Source organism: Abramis brama (genome assembly GCF_963993115.1).
Source record: "Abramis brama genome assembly, chromosome: 8".
NCBI lineage: Eukaryota > Metazoa > Chordata > Actinopteri > Cypriniformes > Leuciscidae > Abramis > Abramis brama.
In genome coordinates, this window is record NC_139970.1 from 12,811,044 (window position 1) to 12,835,910 (window position 24,867).

At 38.9% G+C, this 24,867-nt stretch overlaps 1 protein-coding gene across 3 annotated transcripts in view; it reads right to left on the reverse strand.

Moving 5' to 3' along the window:
* kalrna (kalirin RhoGEF kinase a) overlaps positions 1 to 23,771 on the reverse strand; it is a 246,202-nt gene extending 222,431 nt beyond the window's left edge. For all 3 annotated transcript variants that reach the window (XM_084123061.1, XM_084123060.1, XM_084123059.1), the window contains exon 1: positions 23,556 to 23,771. In XM_084123061.1, coding sequence (XP_083979187.1) covers positions 23,556 to 23,622 — 67 coding nt within the window. In that variant the 5' untranslated portion in view covers positions 23,623 to 23,771. The remainder of the gene's footprint in view (positions 1 to 23,555) is intronic.
* Between the last annotated feature and the right edge of the window lie 1,096 nt (positions 23,772 to 24,867).

Sequence of the window (24,867 nt, forward strand, 5' to 3'; positions counted from 1 at the left end):
ATAGAATCTCAAATAAGTCATATTAATAGTTTCCAAGAACAACGTGAATGCGATCAAACACCAAATTCCAAAATCTGCAGTTTCTTGTGGTTTCTAAGGACTGTCATGGATCACGGTAATCATTTTGTCCTCCAAAATACCATAGTTAATACAGTTATTGTTACTATAATAAAAATCTGGTAAATTGTAATCTGTTAGCTAACATGTGTAAGCAAAATGTAACCGTTAAGACTATATTCTTACATTTTCAGAAGAAAATGTAATGATGCTTACCAGTACAAAACCTGCCGCGATTCTAGGGCAGTTGCTGTTCCGAATCGAAACAACCCAAGTCTCAATAATAGTCTCTAAATGTGGCCTTGTTCCATTGTCATCATAAACTGGCAGAGTTGACTTCTTGATAACACAGGTTGTGTTTTATAGGAAAAACCCAACCCCAAATTGATTATTTATAATAAAACGCTACTTTTTTCACTTTGACAATTACTGCAGTGTCTTCAGACCCAGTTATAACGGACATTGTGAATTATGAACTGAAATGCATTGGACACCACAAGACTAATTTCACCTTATTTCTGCATTTTGTGAATCAGAAGCCGTTCGCTGTAGTTTTTCCCTAGCGTGCGATTTAAATTGGTATATAGATGTTTCATTAAATGCTAAAACTCTTTGGTTGTGTTGTGTTGACAAATTACTATTTTGTGGAATTTTGGACTGATTGACCCAACCAACAATATACAAAAACTCTGTGGTTTAGCACGAATCACATTCCGTATTTGGCTTCAAAACTCAACAAAAGTTTACATTAAGAACCGTTAATCTTTTACTTAATGAAAAAATATATATATTTTTTTGTTATTTGGAAGTTGCATTCAAAATCCATTTGTTTAAAAAAAAGGGGGGCATGTGCACGTTTGATCAAAAAAAAAAAAAGGCAGATCAAATCCTAATGGTGAGTATGAGCAACATTGCTGTCTTAGCAGACACCACTAACTATAACATTTTGGCAAAAACTATATAGTAACCATGGCAAACTTTTGTAAGGGCACTGAATTAGTTCTAACCCAACATCTAAAGTGACACGGATCAGGTTCTATGAAGCTCTGACAGCTTCTTTGTCTTTCTCTCCATTCTTAAATTCTACAGTTAGTTCTTACTGGCCGTCAGCCGTACGGTTTACTGTGCCAAAGCTCCCGGTGCGTTCATTAATACACCAGCTGTGTTCCACTCCAGCACAATCCCAAAGATACACACACTATTCACACATCTGAGTATGAAGTAAAGATTGGCTGGTCCATGGCAGTGACTCAGATCATCATCGATTACATGAGTGACAGCCAAAGTGCTCTTAGCGGAGCGAGAGCATTTTCCACCAAACACCCTCATCATCCCAGAGTGCTGGTCATTTTCTTTGCTTCTTTGAGAAAGAGTGAAGCAGGAGTAAAACATCATGTCACACAAGCCATCTCCAGCAGCCCATGTTCCACAAACACACACTTGTTTTTGGTAGGAAACCAGCTGCATGTTACTTATCTGTAAGACTTTTTCCCTCAGGATTTCAACAAGAGGGTCTTTCTCTCTCTCTCCCTTAGAATGGATAGTTTTTCCAGATGTTCCCAGAAAGTAGAAATATATGAGGGTTTTGGCAGAGCTTTTCAATGGGGGGCCCATTGCTCTCTCTATCCAGACATGAGGAGGGTGATATCATTAGAAACCATCTCAAACGCATCTCAGTGTTTTATAACACCCTGAGAGAAGAAGCAGAGATTTACAACCCTCTCTACACATCAGTCCACCTGCTCAGAGCCTTCATGTCTCATTTAGGGCTTTCATAACAATACCTGCATGATTTGTTGACGACTCCTGGGCTTTGGAAGCACTTAAAAAACTGCCCACTTACACATCTAACCAACATGTACCTGTCAAGAACATAATATCAATATCAATTTTTTTTTGCAATAGCTCATTCAAATAATGCTGTAACAGTCTCTGTGAATTATTGTATATACAATAATAAATAAATTAGCAGAATATGTGGACTTTGTAGCCGATACTGCAGATCAGTGGTCGCGTTAACCAAATATTTTACGTCATTGACTGAATTTCTTTAGGAGTGATGGAAAAATCTGAAGACCGTCCGTCATTTTGACGGATTACACTGAGGGTGATCTATTGTAACTTGTAACTGTAATTCCCACTGCTGTGCAGTTGGTGGCGAGTGCACGTTACAGCAATTATCAATTATCTAGTATTGTCTTGTCTTTGATCTCAGTTCATGATGTCTTTGTCCACCCTGTGGCTTTAGACATTGCTATGGTGTTTATCAAACAACATCAAATACAAGAGAGACAAGTCAAGAAAAGAGAACGCATTCCACCGCCAACAGCAGCGGTTATGGGCATGTGACCGAAATCGTAAATCTTATTAGTTGACCAGCGTTTTTCCCAGTACGATGAAAAATACATTAGAACCCCTCTCCATTACAAAAAATAAAATAAAAAAATCTGTCGCATTGACAGGATATCAAATGTTAGTGTGGGTCAGACGCATTAAAAGTTAAATTTTACACAAAAAAGAATCCTGTTTCCCTAGTCTGAGTTTGTCTAGTTTTGGGTTTATTTAATAAAGTTTGCTGCACGTGGATCCTGCTTCCTCCTATCATTCAACCACAACTTACAGAAGAACTCACCACAACATGGATCCAGCAATTTGTCTTTTTCGCCTCAAGCCAGGGTGACTGTCCGATGGAAGATTATGTAGAGGAGTTTTGTGGGCTTTGTCATGGGGTGGATTTCAATGATGAGGTTTTGAAAGACATGTTTCGCTATGGCCTTAAGGACAATCTTGACTACCTCATGCCTGACAACACCCCTCAATGGACGCTAATTCAATATATTGACATGGCCCTTTTATTGAGCGATTCGTCCTTGACTGTGGGCTTTACGAAGGAGGAGCTCCACAAGCACACAATATCCCCTCAGCCTGAGTTTCCTCACTTCAGTCCTGCCGAGCCTGAGCTTCACGTCACTTCTGCCGAGCCAGTGTCTCTGAACAAGATGGCCGACGCCACGTCACCTGAGTCTTCAGCAGAGATGGCCGCCGCCACGCCTGAACCTGAGCCCTCAGCAAAGATGGCCGCCGCCACGTCGCCTGAGCCCTCAGCAGAGATGGTCGCCGCCACGCCTGAACCTGAGCCCTCAGCAAAGATGGCCGCCGCCACGGTGTCTGACGCCTGAACCTGAGCCCTCAGCAGGAGGTCCCTTGTTAGGACCATGGAGGCCGCGCCGTCATGGTCTCCTGAACTGTCTGGTCCGCCCTGTAGCCCTGAACCACCAGGTCCCCCTGAAGGGTCGTCTCCTCCCTGGCCTCCTGAAGGGTCGTCTCCTCCCTGGCCGCCTGAAGGGTCGTCTCCTCCCTGGCCGCCTGAAGAGTCGTCTCCTCCCTGGCCGCCTGAAGGGTCGTCTCCGCCCTGGCCGCCTGAAGGGTCGTCTCCGCCCTGGCCGCCTGAAGGGTCGTCTCCTCCCTGGCCGCCTGAAGGGTCGTCTCCTCCCTGGCCGCCTGAAGGGTCGTCTCCGCCCTGGCCGCCTGAAGGGTCGTCTCCGCCCTGGCCGCCTGCTCCGCCCTGGTCGCCTGCACTGCCTGCTCCGCCCTGGTCGCCTGCACTGCCTGCTCCGCCCTGGTCGCCTGCACTGCCTGCTCCGCCCTGGTCGCCTGCACTGCCTGCTCCGCCCTGGTCGCCTGCACTGCCTGCTCCGCCCTGGTCGCCTGCACTGCCTGCTCCGCCCTGGTCGCCTGCACTGCCTGCTCCGCCCTGGTCGCCTGCACAGCCTGATCCGCCCTGGTCGCCTGCACAACCTGATCCGCCCTGGCCTCCCGTCCTGCCGCAGTCTCCAGGCCCTCTTCCGCTCCACGGGCCTGGCCCTCCATCCCGCCCCCGAACCAGCCTCCACTCCACCACACTCCTGGACTGTTTTCCTGGGGAGCGTCTGGAATCCGCTCCTTAAAGGGGGGGCTATGTCACGATTCCTGTCTTGTGTTCCCCTTGTCTTGTGTGGACTCTTGTTATTTCCTGTTCTGTGCCATGTTTTGTAGTCCTTTGTAGTTTTTCTTGTTTATTAGTCTTCCCAGGTGTTTCTAATTAGCCACGACCCTTGTTATCTTGTTTAGCTTGTTTGCCTGTGTATTTAAGCCCTGTGTCTAGTCTCAGTCTTTGTGAGTTCTTGTTATTGTATGTTGGCTGTTTGGTTCCTGTGTCCTGTTGTCTAGTTTTGGGTTTATTTAATAAAGTTTGCTGCACGTGGATCCTGATTCCTCCTATCATTCAACCACAACGTTACAACTTGAACCTGTGGAAAAGGTTTAAGCACACTTCAAGAGTCACATCACTAAGAAGACATGATGGGAATCTAAAGTTTTATAGACTACAAACATAATAATTGTAGGAATTTGGAAAGTCCTGACAGCATGGTTTATCTGTTTTCAGGCATTTTATAAACACAGACCATTTATAGATTTAATGTGCTGCTGAAGAAATAGTGCTACATCCACATACATGCACACACTGTTAAGGTCATTGTTTATTCCCTTCAGCTGAGTTGTCACTTCATTGGCCAATCAGAAAGAGAGTCATGACCCCAGACACAAACATACACAAACATGCAAACTCAACACATTTTTGCCACAACGCTTCAAATTAAAACATGCTCACTCCAAGAACAGCTAAATGTCACTTCATTTGTCAAACACAAACAATTTTTTGATTGTGAAAACCTCTTTTTGTTGATTTTAAAGTCCTATAGCTTTAAAAATGATAAAAAGCAAGATGTGACAAAACATTTAAGTACACCCATGTGAAAAAGAAGTGCGGGTGATTGTGTTGAACTTGCACTTGTACAGTAGTGTACTTTAAATCTTAAAAGTATTTTTTTTTTTAAAAACTACTTTGTGGATAATATAACATAAAGGGAAAATAGCCACTTAAGTGTACATAAAAAGGGTACACTTTCATGACTAGACTTTTAAAAGGTGCACCTAGTAATAATTTCAAATTAAAAGTTATTGTTGTTGGAAAGAAGTACAGTTATTTTGTATATGTGTAGACTAACAAACTAAAGTACATGTAAAGTACTTGATTATGATTACAATATTACATTATATAAATATATTTCATTTACTACATTGCAACTGCATCATTATTACAACTTTGTAATTACTTATATATTTAAATTCATGGTATACACATTTTTAAATAGAAAATTACATTTATACATTACATTTATTAGTATAAATTACATTTATACATTACATTTATATACAGTATATTTTAGTTTACCTTAATGCTTGTCAATACATTTGTCAATAAACTTTTATAGCAATTTTTCAAAGGCAACCAAAGTAATTATAAACATTTGCATATAAGAATGTACTGGGTCAAAAAGCACTGTAAAGTTCAGCTAACTGTATTTAATATACATATAAACTATACTACAATATACATTCAATTTGCACTTAAGGATATTCTTTTAAAATATATTAAAGGGGTGGTATAATGCCCTTTTCACAAGATGTAAAATAAGTCTTTGATGTCCCCAGAGTGTGTATGTAAAGTTTTAGCTCAAAATACCCCACAGATATTTTTATATAGCATGCTAAAATTGTCACTTTTTGAGGGTGAGCAAAAACACACCGTTTTGTGTCTGTTCCTTTAAATACAAATGAGCTGCTGCTCCCAGCACAGGGGGCGGAGCTTCAAGAGCTCATGTGTGTTATCAGCTCCAATTACCTCACATAGACATGCACTGAAAATTTCAAAAACTTTTAGCCTTTTATGTTCAAACCGAAGTCAGACAATGATGGAGAGACTCAAGAAGAACAACATGTAGAAGCAACAGGACATTTCTGAATGGTTAGTTGATGAATTTATGTAGCTTATGTGTAGTTATCTTCTAGTCATTGATTAGCATATTCTGTCTTGATAATCTATAAATCGTGTTCCGGGGGCGGGGTTTATGTAAATTCTAGGGTTTGTGATGTCACTAACCCGGGAGGAATGTCGTGTAGTCCCTACCAGCCGTTTGTTGTAGTCCTTAAAAAGGAATTTCTTTAAAAGCAAATATCTCCCTTTGCTTTGAAGTTTGAGCGTTGTAACTTTGCAGATTGTTTATGCTTAAACAGCGACATTACACACTAACTAAAGTAAAAAAAGGGAAATCATAATCAACCACCCCTTTAATTCTGTATAAATCTGCTAAAGTGTACTTCTTTTTGACGGGCAGCCATTGATTTGAGCTTCATGATCGTAGACATTACCAAGCTTTATTTGTGTTTATATCCCTCTGTCCACTACCCTCTCTCCCAATGAAATATAACTCTCTAAAAGCATTAGCCAAGCAGCTCTTCTTGCACCAAGCAGTCTGTTCGCCTTAGCTGGCTTACCCTACACTTTCATCCATGTGTGTGTGTGTGTGTGTGCTGAACACAGCAGTCTCCTGTCCTGCAGTGGTGAACTCTCAGAGCAGAACAAAATTTCACCTCAACAACAGAGAACTTCACAACATTCCTGTATTACAATGCAGGATGAAGAAATCCCCATATGCTACATAAGAGAAAATGAATTTTCACATTTTCTGAGGAAAACATGAGTGGCGCTTGTCTTTGTAAACTCCCGGCACAATGCTACATAGTTGTGGGTGGTTGTCAGCATTGCAATGCAATTGCTAAGGTGGTCTGAGTGGTTTTAAAAATCGGCAAGGAATGAAAATACTTCCTATATACTTTCTAAATCTACGCTTTTGATATTATTGTGAACGATGCATTCGAGCATACATGTTTAATTTTTTAATTTAATAAAAATCTTAATCAATATGTCATAACTTGATCTTCAATCATTTACTCCGCACCTTTCTTACAATTTCTTTCTTGCAAGCTCACATTTGCATTCGTCTCCATCCAATCAACAACCAATGGACAGAACTTTGGCCCTGTTTACAGCTGGTATTAAGATGCGTTTTGGTCAATCGGTTCACAAGTAGACGATGCTAAATACAGGTGTAAACAAGGTCTTGAAAACTCAAAACTTTTTGAGCTTGTTCACTTTCGACCACTTCCAGATGTAGTCGAAAACGCATTCAATCCGGATTGCTTTCGTAGTGTAAACACTCATGAGGTTGAATGTGTTCAAACAGCCACTAAAGACTTCTCTACCTCCCCCTACATTTTTTTCCCCCCGATAAATTGTTTCACTCGGATGCGTCACAATACAGAAGAAACGATCTGTTGCTACTTCCAGGTCTTTGGGTGTGCTGGGTTGGTAGGTTGCTTACCAATTAACTACTTAATAAATATGATATATCATTCATGTTTGTCCTATTAACAGGACAAAATTGAATCATTTATAGTTCAATTCCAAGTAGGGTTATATCTCAGCAAACACTGACTGCAAGAGACTCTCTTGTTCTCACTGTCTCTGTTTCTCAAATCTCTCTCAGTTAGAAGTAGATTAAATATGCATGAGCATTCTCTGGTTCCCTGCATGAATCTTCATGGAGCCTGTGGCCATGTGAGTGTGTGCGTCCTGCCTAGGTGAGGTTAGTTCATGGCAACCCACCCGTGGAAAACAATAAAGAAGGAATCATGTTCTTTCCACTGGAACGGTTTCAATAGGTGGTTTCATTTCCTCTTTCTATCTAAGCTGTGCACCCTTCAGAGAATTCTGGCAGATTCAAACACCCATTAGAAAGAAACATCTCAAATGATATCTCTTTAATATCTCAATTGTTTCACTAGACGGAGAGCGAAGGGAGACTTTAACTCAAGTCTACTGCTCCTCAGACTTGCCTCCTGAAAAAACAGACACTTGTGACCTCATATGTTGTGACCCTAGAGTTTCAAAAGAGATCTGAACAGTGTCTCAAAAATAAGCTCAGATGTGTCAAATATCAAAAGTACAGTTGTACAGCTATTAAAATGTGTAATTAAAAGTAAGAGATCTCGACAGGACTTTTTCTAATGAAATTCTTCTCAGATCAAGTGATCTGAATGATCCTATTAATTTTTAAAGCTCTGTATTCTCACTATATTTCAACAATTGCCTCATTTGTGCCTGCTTTTATTTCTTCTAAGGAATTTAGGAGAAACATCTGAGAACTGAGCATTGAATGCGCGACCTTTGAGCAATAACAGTACAGGTTCAGATGAAGATTTTTGAATGGTTTTCATTTGTCTGATTGATGTTAGATCCTCTTATGAGAAGCATGTAGTAAAAACTGGGGGGAAAAATAACAATCAGTCATGCAATTTCATGTGAAATGTGGATTATAGTGCATTTCACACATCATTTGACTGCACATATGTTTGAAGTACAACTGTGGCACTGTGCTCACATCTTAATGCTTCTTTTCAAGATCAATGGGGAGCAACTGAGAAGCAGCTTCAAAGTGTTGGGTGTCTCAATTCATTCATAAAATAAATCATGAAAGCATAGATATGCTCTCGAACTTCTCTGAAATAAAGTTGACTGACCACATATTAATCTAAGCATCAAATCAGAAACAGCTAGAACAGGTTTTCTGATGAAATGTAAAAAACATCCACAGATCCACAGACGTTCACATGTCATAGGAGAACACAAATCTCTTACCATTTCTACAAGAAATGTTTGAAAAACATACAATGCAACAACATACTTCTTTGATGTGAATGAACCTTGTAAATGTTAAAAAGTGCATAAAATATTTTGTCGCATGGCGGCAGCCAAAACCTGCGTTTTACTAATATGACAAATGAAGTTGGACCATCAGAAGTAATGCCGATGATTGGTTAGATCATGTAACCTACATTCATAATCTACGTCTAATTCTATAACAGCAGGCACTTTTTAAAATAAAGGGACCAACTAGACCTTCATATGTCATAAGGGAACACAAGTCCCACTCATGAAACAAGTCCTACTAAAGAAATGTGTAATTCAATTTTTAATTTGCAACTGTTTACGATCATGTCAGGGAATACAAAACTCAGAGATAATGGTTAGTTGTGAATCCAAACAGGGTATTTATTGACAGAAATATGGAGCATGACAAGGCAAGTAATGCAGTTGATAAACAGGTGATAGCTGGATGATGGGATTATTAAACAGTCTTTGGCTGCATCCGAAATCGCATACTCCCTACTATATAGTTGGTTAAATACAGTATGTGACAAAAGAACTATGTCTGAATTCACAGTACTCAAAAGAGTAGGCAAAAAGTCCCTGGATGACCTACTACTTCCATTGAGATTCTGAAGTGTGCATACAATGGACCACGGGAAAGGATTTATGAATGGCAGTGAAGCAACACAACTGACACTGGTAGATCACATGATAATGACAACATGGCGAATGTAGTACGTCTGGATTGCATTCATACTACACACTCTCATACTAAATATAACATACTTTTTTTTAGCGTGGAGTAATTACTTATTCAAAACAAGTATCTACTCAAGAAAGTATGATATTTTGGACACAGCCAATGTGTCTTTTACCAGGGAGAAGATTAATGAAATGGAGAATGGGATGAGCACACACCTCGTTTAAGGCAGAGAGTGAGTAATCCAGGTGAGTATTATGTATTCAGGCTTGACTTACTGGAGATTCGTTAGAAGATCGCTGGAGTACAAGGTAAGTAGAGCGGGCAAGTAGTCCATTGATGAAAGAAGATAAGAGTAAATGTGAGGTGTGTGCTTATGAACAGGGGATGATTGGAGTGCTGACAAGGGACAGGTGCAGGTGCTTAGTATTCTGGTGAGTGAGAATATGGCGATGGATGCTGGTGAGACTGTGGCTGTGTCCAAAATCACCCCCTATACCATCATTCACTATTCCCTACATTAGTCGACTGATATATTTTGCTTAAGGGAGTGAATGAAAACGAGTGAGCGAATTTGGAAACTTATCAAACTTTACGATTTATCTTGAACTCTGTCATGGAGACTATCTATAAACCTTAAATAAATCTTAATTTTAATCAATTAAAAAGGAATTTATACCTGTATGGTATTACGCTTGTACCCACATTGGACCAGCGGTTTGGAAAATGGATGTATGCATGATTCAGCTGCGGGCAACATATTCTGGTCAGAAGTGGGAATTAATTCAGTGCGCAACTTTCACGGTGCATTATGGGTATTCTATAGCCATTGAGAGTACATCCGGGGTGTTTCTCAATACTCAAATTGATGTTTCCTCGCTCCTAGGTACTCTAGCCCATGACCCGGAAACCGATAGAATTCAGCCATCTTGAAGGACATCTCAATTCCCTAATTGCACAGCGATGAGGCGAGGAATGAGGAACGAGAAAGCTTTCTGAGGAGTCATGAGCGAGGATACACAGGTGTACCTTTCCCTCGCATTCTAAAAAATGAGAAGCACCCCGGTTGTACACTCGTAATTGTGGTGCATTGTGCGATTGTGTGAGTGCACTCAATAACATCCACTATGTTTTCGGACACCACTACAAATGGCTGTGCCCACAACTACTACCCTATTTAAGGTTATAAGGGGTGATTTCGGACACATCACGTGTCAGATCACTGCTGAGGATGGAGAGGAAGATCGTTGAGTAAAGGCTTGAATTTGGTTCTGTTCCTCAAATGGATTCTGAAGATATTACAGCATAGAATAAAAAAATCTTTTTAATTTTTTTTTGCATTTTTGATGTCTGTTAAAGTCATTGTTTGATTCACAGCATATTTAATGCCTTTATTGTCCCACTCAAACAAAATAATTATTACATGAAGTAATGGTTAAACATTTACAGAAATGTTTTTCATTTTAAGGTTTTAAAGTTTATTTTTGTTTAACATCATGTAATTCTTTGAAACATATTTGCACCAGGAATCACACAGAACAGAATGATAGGTCATAATTTCAAATTGATTCAGCTGCATTAAATAAATGCATTAAAGTCCCCCTGTAGTCAAAAATGTTATCCCTTAAAATTCTTTGATCACCAAAATTACATATTTAAAAGTTTTTTTTCTTGGAAAAAAATTCTTCATGCCTTAAAATAGATTAAATGTAACTCTACACCCTTGCCTCATTTAGAATATGCGGTGCTATGAATACGCAAATGAGCCCCGCATCCACTCACTCACTCCAGCTCAGAGATCCACTCGTTGACGATCACACATTGTCCTGATTGGTTACAAGGTTGTTTGTGATGTCAGAAACACCAGCAATTTCAAACCGTGTTTTTGAGACTGTCTTTGGTTCACTGCAGTTTTAAAGAGAAAATACTCAGCAATGGTGATGACCACATATACATATAAACAACATTAAAAGCTTGATTTTCACCACAGGGGGACTTTAAATAATATAATTTATCATAAATGCAAAATAATCAACTGACCGATTAATTCCATGAATTCAGAATTACATTAAATAAGAATTCATAAACATTTGTCTGTAAATTTGCTGATACATAATAATTTAGATGGTGTCAGTATGTCAATATGGTATTACAATATGGCTATGCAAACATGAGTAATTGTCATTGTATGAAACATACATACAAATTCTCATGAGATTATGTTGGCCTGTAGCATCACAGAATTGGGACTAATTAATTAAGAAAACCTTCTATAGAGTGCATGGTTCATATCTCAAGCTTTTTTACAGTCACAGAAACCCTGTGTGTTGCAAAACAGCCAATGAGAATTTGTGTCAAGAATTAATGTGAAAGTGTGAGACAAGATGATTATTTAAACCAAGTTGTGTACTGACACTGCGAATATACAACTAAGAATGTTAACCCAGGGTTTAGGATGACCAAGGGTTAATTATTTAAAATATGAAAAGCCCTTATAGGGTTAACCCAGGGTTAAGCATAATATGAAAACCCATTATGTGTTCTTGAGCCAATTATCAGCAAATCAGAGTAGCCATGAAGTCATTTTGCTGCAGCTCTAGTGAGTACTTATAGGCGACTGGCTTAAAATGGGTATATATTAAAATAGGAAAAAGTGTTTTACCATCAAAAAATTACACACATCACCTTTTAAAGAAAGTCAGATTTTTCATTAAGCCAGCATATAGGTGAGAAATGCAGTTGAACTTTGCAGGCGTAATCTGCCAACACGCATCAAAAACAAACAGAATTAGCTGTGAATGGTGAATGGATCAGCATCTTTATCAGTGGAGCGCAGATGCAGACTCACAGGTCTCCAGAGAATAGTTCCCTCAATCCATCTAAAAGCCTCATTCAAAGCAGAGGATCAACTAATGAGATCTGACTCCATTAGTCTGCAGTGCTAAGTGCCCATCCATGCTTACGTAGCGCAGGAACAGACAGCGGAAATGGGGATCCCTCTCACTAAACCTCATCTCCCTCAACGTCATATCATGACTCTTTAATCCACTCAAATCTGTTCTCACTCGCACCATAAACCCACCACCTCAAACCGGCCAATTAGCCATCTGCCACACTACAACTGTGAGTGTGTAAGGGTTGGGGGTTACTTAGTTTGAGTTAATGGAAAACAAAAAAGATAAAACTGCCCAAGAAGTGATTTAAAATTGCCCAGGGACATTTGGGGCATCCCCAGTTGGAAAAAGTGTGTGATTACTTAGCAATGTTTGTGATTTCATTGCTAAAGTTTGACGACAAATGCATCCCCAGAAGTGAGTTTGGGAAAATGTGGGCGGGGTTTGTGTTTGTGTTCGTTTTTTTTTATTCAGTACAAATATCTAATCATTCTTAAATCAAGATACATTTACTTGAGAAGAAAATGACGTAAGATATTTACGTAAGTCTTGTTCTTATGCTTAAAACAAGAAAAAAATATCTATCAATGGGGTAAGAAAAATAAACTTAATTCAAAGGGAAAAGACGTTTATTTTTCTTGCCCCAATGGCAGATATTTTTTCTTGTTTTAGGCATAAACTCACTTTAATATGTTTTTCAGAAAACAAAAAAAATTTTTTTTTTTTTTTTTTATATTTGTACTGGAAAAGTAAGATCATAATATTTGTAGTGTTTATATAAAAACAAGAAGTGTGTGTGTCAGCTACACAAAAGTGTGTATGAGAGAGGTGGAGAGGTAAAGACATTAAAGGGATGGAAAATGCAAACTGGAAAACCACAAGAAATGAAAGGCAAAAGAGGTGATGTGGCAGACAGACACACGCTGGCCGTCAGTGGAGTGTATTGTGTGAGCTGATGCTGGAGCATCATGCTCTATTGTTCTTCCTCACACTGGAGCCCACGAGCAGGGCACAGACAGCGTGGTGCGTGTGTCTGTGTGTGTGTGTGTGTGTAAGAGAGAGAGAGGGGGGAGGGGTGTGCACAAATGAACGCACAAACACACACTTTGGCAGAAAGCCAAGGCTTTTTCCAGCACCGGCTGTGCATGTCTCTTGCTGTGTGTCAGTCTAATCAGTCTGAATCAGACTGTGGCATTGTAGGATTTATCAGCAGTTTCCAGCCTTGTCTCATGCACACATGAACTAGAATCATTCAATCAAAGCATACATTTTACTATTTATTTTGAGAATTGTGTTCTCTCTGTCACATTCTGTAATTGCTTCATTTTCGTTTTCATGGACTTTTAGATTGTTTCTCAATATTTCCTGTGTTTCCCTGCAATTGTCATGGTTTCTAGCTTGGGTTCATTTGTTGTCATTGTGACATCCACCTGGGGCCCGTTCTTTGTACGTTGCTTATTACATCCGAGATCAAATGACACATCCAAGATGATATCATCGTGCGAATCATGATCTGGCTAACTCGGTTCTTCGAACACACTTGCCGGATATGATTAGTATCGCTGGATTGAGTTATCTGAGATAATTGCACATTCATGCGCTGGTTAAAAGGGGATATGTATCGATAGTAGAAACATTGATCAGCAACGCTGCTATTGGCTGCTCAGCGTGGCCAAAGAGCGCGCTCAGTTTTTCTCCTCAGCAGAGCATGAACTAATAGTCGAAGTTTATTCTGAATTTTAATGTTTAATCAAAACGCCAGGGAACACCTCAACGTCTGCAAAAGCCAGGAGAGAGGGCTGGCAAAAAGTAGCAGACAATTTAAATCCGTTAGAAGTGGCCATGTTAGATGTTTTTATCACTTATTAGCCTATATTTTTGTAAAAATATTCTACATAATGGTAGGCTAATTTTTAGTTATATTATAATCTCTTTTATAAAAGGCACTGTTAAATAAATGGTGTTTGTTTATAAAAGCAACCAAGAGAAAGGCTGAGAAAAAAATAGAAAAGATCTTAGTAGCCTACACTGTAAAATAATTTTTGCTGCATTAAATTAAGGCCGTATAGTCATTTCAACTGTTAAATCTTGAGTAATGATGAATTGCTTTGACTTGTGAAAGTGAAAATGGATAAACTTATGTTAATGTAAAAATATTTTGCCATGAGTTATTGATCACATTTTCCCGAGTGTAGTTCATTGTAATGACATTGTGTTTTCCTCTTTTGTGCACTTTTACATAATACACCAACACTTGTAGCTGTTCCCAAGAAAGTGGTGGCTGAAATATGTGCAGTAAGTGGACATTTTCTAACTTTCCAAAGGAAAGAAAGTATAAGACTTTGTAATGTCCATTTGTTTCCATTGAATAAACCCTCTCAGATAACTGTCATATGGAGGAACTATAGCCTACCTGCAAGTGCATAAATAACTTTACTTAATTTATACTTGTATGCTTTATGGCTGCAATATAAGTTGCAGGATTCCACATCAACAGAAAGGCCTACAGAAGAGTCTGCACAGACAGAGGAGACATAGGCCTACAGGTGGGCAGTGTATGGACAACTTTTCCTTTTTATTTGTTGAATGAGGCATGTGTCTAATATCTCTTGTTGCAGGCACTTGACCACTGGCTTTTCTTTACAAAGAACAATTGAAATAAAACTCAAGGAACTAAGCATATTTGTCTTTTATTAAACATTTAATGAAAAGTGTTTTTTTGTTGTTGTTGTTTTTTTGGCAATGTTGTGTAATATGGCACATGCAACAATGTCACAGGCCCTGTCAGGTGTGCAACCCTCAGTCTTTTCAGACACTGAAATCTTCCCTTTAGTTAGCCTCAGTTCATTTCATTGTGTGCCCTTGTCCTGGCTAGAGCTGCATTGTAAATGGTTTGGGTCAGGGAATGGGGTCATAAAACACCTGTCTGCAGGCAGGAACATGTCATAATCACCTATAAAAAATGCAGTTCTGGATCAGCATAAGTGTATGTAATACAGTGAGCTCGATATTTAATTGTGGAACTTTCCTTACCACTTTCAAATAATGTGCATGAATGTGAATCTCTGAAAATTATTAAGTCATGCACAGATCCTTGCCGTTTTGCTTTCACATTTGTGATATGGAAGATTTTAGTCAACTGCCTTTTTTATTTGATATAATATTATTAATCTGGAATATTAAGAATCACAATAGTAACTGGGCTACACATTTACATTGTGAACCCCCTTTCTGTTCACATAATCCTCTTCATTGAGGCCTTGATGGCAGTCTATGGTAGCCTATATAGTCTATGGTACCAATCACGTTAGTGAAGCCTGAGTGACACATACTGTAATCGGCATGGTCATGATTGCATGATCTTCATAAAAAAAATTATGATAGCCTTAAAAAAACTGCTTTAAAAAAACTGCTTTACAGCATTGCGTCTTAATTAGTTGGAAATGCCACAAAAAAACCAAAACTTTTTTTTAAAACCTAAAAGCGCCAGGTAAACTCCGAATGACACGACAGACAGCACTTTCCATCAAGTTCGCGCATCTCCAATAGTGTAAAGGAAAGAGCCGCAAATAATCTTAGGGCAATGCAAACAGTTTGTGCTGTAGTTAAAGCCCGACTCCGACAAGTCGAAAATAAATGTGCGTTTCCAACAAATTAATAATGTAAACGACAATCTCACGATTCACGAGAAAAAATATATATCTCAGAAAGTGCACTATCGCGCTGCGCTGGACTTCCCGTATCAGCTCCGCTTATGAAGCCGCGATCTAATCCTGTTAACATGAAATAAGCCTGCTCCCGAGCAGGTTTAAGATTGCGCACCTGTTGCTATGACAGCAAGTCCAGGATGAGCTTCGAAGAACCAAACAATCCAAGATCATGCCAAATCGCCAACAATCAAATCCAGCTAACTGAGTTAGCGACGTACGAAGAACGGGCCCCTGTTCCTTGTTCAGTTAATTTGTTGCTTTGTTGCCCAATCAGGCAATGGCTGTGTCAGAAAACTGATAAAAGGTAGGAAGGCATCAAGGCCCGTCCAAATCCAATGTTAGCTTCACTTTCCTGTCTCCTGAGATTCCTTCATCTGATTGATTTTTGATGAGTTATCTTTGATGAGTTAAAGCAATGTAAAAACATATGTTGTCATAACTTATTGATCATATATTTTTTTTACAATGTAGATGTACATTTTTGACCTAATGAGAAATTGAAGTAATTAAAAATTTGCTTAGTTTTCAGCAAAGCTCACTCTGTTTTGCTGTAGATCATTAAACCATTACACTGCTTCAGAAGTCTGTCCGAAATCAGTTTTGTGAGGAAACTTTGTGCGCAAACGCTGCCTGCGAAGTCATTTAAATTGTAATTGTAATAATATTTCACAATACTAATGTTTTACTGTATTTATAATCAAATAAATGCAGCCTTGGTGAGCATAAGAGACTTCTTTCAAAAACACGAAAACATGAAAACACCTAAACCTTAACATTGCAATGTATATATTTTTTTCATATAACAAAGGAATTATGTTGCTATTTTTGCCCTTGTATATTTTTGGCAACAGGACATTATGTCAATAGCAGGTTTATAAAAGTCACTGGCCAACTGGCGAGTATGCTTTATTTACTTGCCAAAGCCAATTTCCACTTCTCTCTTCTGACTGCACTGAGTGGAAACAGATCCCGATCTGCCAAAAACCAAACCAGGACTGCACCATGAGTACAGCATCACGTTTAGAGGATAGAGGCTGATTCATGAATGCTTTAGGAACAAATCATATGGTAAGAGACTCCAAAAACACATTTAATATGTTGCTCAGGAGATACCATCCCTGCAATTCATCAGCTGTTTATGGTTCTTATTGCCCTGGATAAAAGTATATACTAAAGGAGAACAATATATTAGAGTAATAGGGCTCATAATGATCTACATATCACACACTGTATCAATTACATCATAAGGAAATTATAAATCAGTGTAAACTGGATAATCTACATTGTCTGTAAGAGAGGCATGTTGGGTTTCCATGTTTTATGGGGACATTCCATAGACATAATGATTTTTATGCTGCAAAAATTTTATATTCTGCCCCCTTTACACTAACCCTACCCATCACAGAAAACTTTTTTTACATTTAAAAAAAAAAAAAATCACTTAGTATGATTACCCAAGGCCAACAATATCTGGTATTACTATCTTTGAGGGGGCATTTGGTCCCCACAACATAGGGTTAACCAGGACCACACACACACACACACACACACACACACACTCACACACACACACACACACACACACACACACACACTTTACTTCAGTGAAAAGTTTAACAACGGTTGGTTGTCCATTATTGTCACGGGTTCATCAGAAATCTTCCCCATTAGTAGCACATATTTACCAAATATTTGCCAAAAAGATGTTTGCCATTAGTGGCAAAACAAAATGTTCATTGTTGCCAGAGGTTTTCAGCAAATCCGCAGTACTGGAAAAGAGCAGCAAACTTCTGCCAAACATTGACCATGAATTAACAACAAATTTTTGCAGGGGTCACTGTCTGCAGTGATGAATCAGATCATTTGTTCAGACAGTTTAGTCAATATCTGCATCAGTTTCCATAGTAATGACATAAGCATCAGAACAATGTCAAGAGACGTAAGAGAGCATGACATCTTGTTGTGATGCTAAACTACAGAAGCAGACAACATACAATGTACAACACCATAAGCATCTGTACTTATATATACACTCATATGCACTTAATCACAATTTATTACATAGTGAAAGCTACATGTGACTGTACATGAGTGAACTGAGATAGACAATACTGCACTTTGTGTATGACGTTAAAGACATTTACTTGAAATTGGATCTGGAACTGTTTATTTCCAAAAATCTGGAAATTCACAGTTAATCGGATTTCAAACCACATACAAATGTGGTTTGGATCGGGTTTGCACGATTTTTTTTTTCTTTCAGCTTCAGTTCAGACAACAAACAACTAAACGGATTTGAGTTGTATATGCCAAGAAATCAGACTTTTGCGACCTACTAAACAAAGCCTTAAATAAACCCAGTCAAAAGCAGACACTTCCAACCCGGATTTGCAAATAATCTTCAAAGCCTGGCCGACCTCCACCCAATGTATTGATTAAGTAATCAATTAACAACCACCTTAGAGAGGACAACAGAACCTAAATGCTTCACAAAAAAACAACGGTTGCATTTCAGTGTGAGCCAGTTACACACAGTCATATACTGTTTAATAAGCAGTGCTAAAGAGGTCTTCAGAAGGAAGTAACAGCTTATAACAGGAAGGATAACAAAGGAGGGGTCCAAATATGACAATCAACGCAATTATTGTAAGAGGAAAGAGGTTGTTCTCTCATTTTGTTCTCTCAAGAGCACTCTATCCACAGCAGTATGTAGTATGGAGGTTAATCCAACCGTAAATACTGAATACACATGCAGCGAGTGAGCCATGTGGCCGAGGGTATAAAAACCTCTTCAGATTGCTGAGTGTGGTGCTTGTGAATGGATTACTGTTCACTCAGCCACGTAACATCTTTTCTCTAGGAGGGCAAACACCCACTACAACTGGATATGGCAGAAGAAAGAAGATTTATGGTCCTATTCACTCTGTCCCTGTCTTCCTCCATTATATCCTCCTGACTTTTTGTTGGCCTTAGGGGCAGGGGCTGCCAGGATGTATCTGTCTGTCCACTGATGACGGCCGATGGCCATGTTCTGCAGATGTCCTCACTTCCACTGGGTAAAACCACAGTAAAAAGCCCCTCTGCTACACCAGACCTCCAAACATCTGCAAATCATTGGCACTGGATATCTCAAAACCAATACTCTGCACAACTCAACAATGTCTTTATGATCATGCCTAAAAATAGCCTGCTTTGTTCTTTATTTGCTCTGAAGTTGTAGGTGAGAAGAAAGCCTCAGAATTGCTTATACATCGGCATGGAACTCATTCAGCACCGATTCTGCTAAAGACATGAAGGATATCTAAATCATGCAGCTTGTTGAAGAGGTTTGCTATTTCTTTGTGGTTGGACTTACTTTCCAAGCAGATGAAAAATCCCATCGACATGCATATATTGATGGAGGGATCAGAATATTAACTCATTATCTCATGGCAAATCATAACTGTTTTACATTTTGGTGAATTGGTGGTGAATTCATATGAATTTGTAAATTTTTTGTACGATCTGCTTAGGGGAGAGTGGGGTAAGATGAGCCAGTTTTTACTTATGTGGATCTCAAGGCAAGGGAAATTGAGACAGAAGTACAATGAAGACATCCACTGTTAATTTGGGATGTTGCCTATAAACTGAAAATTAAAAAATGCACCTATGACAAAGAGCCTTGAAAATATGACCTCAGAAAAAAAAAGTGTTCATGTGACTCAACTTACCCCAGGCTAGGGGTAAGTTGATCCCAGTCAGTGGGTCAATTGAGCCATCTGGGGGTAAATTGACCATCCTATCTTTCACTTTTTTATGCAAGCATAATAATAAAAAAACTTGCCTCTTTAAAATAATAATTTAATAACACACTTACCTTTCTAAACAATGTTAACCCTCTGGGGTCTGAGGTGTTTTTGGGGCCCTTGGGATGTTTTGAAATGCCCTGACATTTGTGCTTTTTTCAGTTGCTTATACGCATATTAATGGCAAAGGTGTAAATGCACTATTTAGCACAAAACAGGGCTACCATAATATGTGTGCAACATGTATGTACATGTTTGTATTTCTGAGAGAATAATGTTTATGCGTGGTTATTAAAAAAACAAAATCTTCTGCCCAAATGTGTCACTAATATAAAGCACAATACAAATAATTTAAAGAGAAGGCTTATATTGACCTTTTAAGATTTAGCTTACATCTACCTTGTAAATATATGTTTTGCTATTTTATTAAAACGATTACAATTACAACAACAATTACAATTTCATCAATATTTCAAGTGTACTCTTTCTTTGTAAAAAATAAATTATAGGCCTACATTTTACTATATGTATTCATTTATTTGAATATAGCCTACATTGGAACAAATACTATAGTAACATCTTAGCTGATGACTTTATTTTTGACAAAAAAAAAAATACTGTGCATATATATATATGTATATATATATATATATATATATATATATATATATATATATATATATAACATATGAGCAGAAATTGCTAAACAAAAGCTTATTTGATGTGGCAATAGTCTATTTTAAAAAACTTTATAATTTATCCAAAACTAGTCAACAAAATAGTGTCTTTCATATTTCGGCCGACTGTATTGTTTTTATGAAATATTAGGGCATATAAATGTTAATAGCAGTTTAATATGTTTCTTATACAAAGATATTTTATTTCAACACATTTCAGTCGATTTTCTCCATTTCAAAAAGGTTGAACCACTGGTTCAATTTACCCCACATCATCTAGCTCAATTTGCCCCATAGTCACCATTTTGGTAAAAACGGCCTAGCTTAGCAATTCAGGATAACCTTTAGCTTAATGATTCACATGGTTTTAAATGTTGACAAATCACCAACATGTACCATACACAACTTTAGACCTAGATCAATTTGCTTTGACAAAACGGCTAATATACCTGAAATGCAGAAAATTTACTTTAACAAGCAAAAAAGGTGTTTTGACATGGTCCCATGACACCAAATGTGCATAGTTTCCTAGAAACAGGGGGTGGGTCAACTTACCCACTGGCTCATTTTACCCCACTCTCCCCTACACCCCAGTGATGGTTATGTTTAGAGGTGGACCTTCATGCTAACTTTTTTTTTCTAAAAATCATGTTGTCGCACAATGAATTCATACACTCTCAGAATAAATGTGCAATAATTGTAACTTTGGGGGTACAATGGCTTGTCATTGGGGCAGTGCCCCTAAACGGTTCATAAGGTAAGAATTGCTACTTTAAGGTACTGTTAGGCGCCGTTCACATATCGCGCCTAAAAACGCGTAGAAAACGCTAGGCGCGCCGCGTTCTCATTTTTCCAAAGTGCTAGGGCGGTTGCACTCCGGAGGCGTCTGTCGTTGCTAAGCGTGGTTCTTGTCACATGACCTACGGTGTGCTTGCGGCATTCTGAAAAGTTGAGATGTTTTTATCTCGATGTGGCGCGGACGCGCTTGGAAAAAACGAGCGCGTCGCACCACGACTTACCGTCGCATACCGCGCGTCTACATTTGAAATAACGAACTTGAGCGCGCAAAAGACGCGATATGTGAACAGGCCCTTATTTTTAGGGGTATAAAAGGTACAAATATATCCTTTTAAGGGCACTGCCCCAGTGACAACCCATTGTACCCCTAAAGCTACAATCTTTCCACATTTTTGTCTACGAAATCACCACCTTGTAAAAATAGTTTTGTTTCTCCATGAAATGTGGCCACCTAACACACTTTACACCACACAGCAACGTCATGGCAACCAACAACAACACTCTATGGCAGTAAAATCCACATAAGAATGAAGGAAATCTTAGAAAATGTAAAATCTCAACTCAGGCTCATTGAAAAAAATGCCTGTGGTGACATTTTTGTAAAATGATATTACATTTCGTCTTGAAATAAGTCTTTATTAGTCGATAATCTGCCTCTGTAATCATAATTTTCTGTGATATTGCCTCTATAATGTTCATTTCAGCTGGAAACTGCAGTGATTTGTATGTATTGGTATGTGTTTTCTGTTTTGAGTATTGCAAAAATGTAGGCAGAGGCACATTTTTCCAATGTGTTGCTACAATCTAGTTCAGTCTGTTTATATTTCAGTTGTTTGTGGGTTTACTCTGAGACATGGTTGTTAATTATCAGACCGTCTTTACAGATATGACCTTCAGATCAAAAACTGAGACATTGTACACACACTTCCTCCAAAAAAAAAACTCACCTTGAACCTCACATTGATAAGACTGAAAGAAAGGCAGCACAGCTGTGAGGTTGAGCTAACAAGTGGGAGAACTAGTTGTGTTTTGTGTTATGCCATGTGTACATGTGTTAGCTGTTTGTGTGTGCGAGAGAGTAGTGTACCCGCATCCTGACCTATAGCCCACTGTGTAAAGCAGCAGGGTTTATGCATCACTCCTCAACAGGGGTCTCACAGCCTGGACCACTTACCTAAACATTAGTATTTCTTCCAGCCATTTCCTCTCTAAAACTCCAGAAGTGCTGCACATGATACAAGGTCTTGCCACTATGGTTGTTGTGAAATCATTGTTTACATATGACAACTGCACTCAACTCAACACATACATTCTAAATATTAATGTTCACTTTGCAAAGACAATAAGAACAACATAAATTGCATGGATACATGTTACAAGTAATTTGCTTGTTACAAATGTGTATGTGGCAATAATTTTAGGATCGCCAGACCCAAAATCAACTCCTAACTCCATGGCCTAAACTTCCTAATTTAAAGACCAACAGTTTACAGAATAGGTTGATTTTTAAGCATTTTAGCAATCAAAGCCTCCCTCAAACTGGGGTTAAACATACAGTAAACTTCTTGGCACATCTGACAAACACAAGCGCTGTTACACAGATGACACGTATATTAAGAGTGGAGTGTTTGAAATTAGCTTCTTCCCAATCACTGTACCATGAGCCCAGCATGAAGCCCAGTTAAGCATGAAAATGACTGTGATTTGACACTTAACAGACTTATACACAAACCAGCCATTTTGTGTGCATAAGAACAAATGACCACAATCCTGATAAATAAGGCATGAGAAGTTATCCAGCAGTTCTGTGGTGCTGTTCAGGAGATATGGGATGGGATGGGATGGGCTGGCTTTTCAGACTACACGACTAAAGCTCAGCTGTCAGTCAAAGCAGGATAATGGCACTAATGCTCAGCATCACCCATCACACAAACCTGGACCTCAAGCATCCTTAAACCAGAATACTCTGATTTATCCCATTAGCCTTCATATTTTTCTTTGATCTTCTATTGAAGACTATCTCTTTCTCGATTCAGTTTCAAAACAAAAACTACATTTCCAAGCTGCTCCAAATAAATACAAAATAAAAATAAAAATGTAATACATTCGAAAAATAGTTATTAACCTAATAAAATACATTTGAAATTTGCAGTGCAAAGACATTAAAATGATCAATTGGGAAATTAAAAAGTAGCCTAATAAATTACGAAGGTAACAGAGATAAACCTCACGAAGAAAGAATGGAAAGCGACACTATATGTGCGCTATTAATTGTCATAATTAACCAAACGCAGGCCTATCTATAGAGATCACTGTCTCTCCATCTCTCCTCTCATCGTACCTGTTTTGAAGAACGCATCCGTGTCCGAATCAGTGGGTCCGTCCTCCGCCGCTTCAGCAGGATTCATCTTTCCTCTCAGATCTCACAAATCAAAATAACGAGAAATATATCCAGATTTAGCGCTCCATCATCTCTATATTTCTTTGTTTTGACTGCACAGCCCTCGATCAGAGCGACAAAGCGCAGCTCTGCATTGCCTTCTATTGTCTCCAGATGCGCCTCTCCTCCTGCGATCGCTCCTTTCACTTCTTATGAGTCGGTTCTTTTGAACAGGTTCGCCAATTGGACTGATCACTTCGTTCGCGAATTGGTCTGGATGGTTCTCGAGACTAGTTTCGGTCTCGTCCGATTCGAAATGAGCCCTAGAGCCGATGAACACAATCCTCAATGATTGGGTTTTCTGTTGATTTGATCAGTGGGGTTGGAAAGTAACCAACCTTATTGTAGCCGAATGTGTGCAGGAAACGTGTGCGTATGATGACATAATGTGATACAACAAAGAGATTGGTTTTAATATTTTATTGGAAACATGAGAGACATCCAAAAGATGTGCAATAGACGACATAGGCTATTTCTGCAAAAGTAAACAATAAGAGAATGTTTGTCTCAGTCGTATTTCCAACTTGCAAAGATAAGTAGGCTATGAAAGTAACTTCATGATGCATGAACATTATGTAGGGCAGCAAAGTGAACTACTAGAACACAACACATCACAATACAATAGCCTACATGCTATACGAATGAATGTTACTTAACAGTAAAAATAAATACGTTGCATACTGCCATGTAGGCCAACTTAAATGTTTAGAGCTTTTTAAAATGTCTGGGTATTCTTGAGTGGGTGTGACGTAAACGAACCGATGAATCGTTTTGGTACCGCCTCATTGAAATGAACTGTTCGAAAGAACCGTTTCGCGGAAATGAGTCGGACCAGCTCAACACAAAGCGGCGCGCAGCCTGTGTGTTTGTGTGTGTGTCAGATGGGGATGGAGAGAGCTATCCTGACAGTGAAAGGTAATGATGTCATGAATTCTGCATAATGTCATGGGCTTGTTGGTCATTCTTTCCCTCTCTTATAAATATTTTCTTTAAAAAGTTAATGAGTTATTTTAGAAACATAAGCACACTCATTTAGATGGCCCCCCGGAGCGCCAGAGACTGTGTGGAGTGTAGGCTATTTTTCTAACAATAGAGCATAGCCTAAGTAAGTGTGTGTGTGTGTGTGTGTGTGTGTGTGTGTGTGTGTGTGTGTCTGTGTGTGTGGGACCTCCCTCTGTGACATATCACGCCCTCATCACTCATTCAGTCTTTA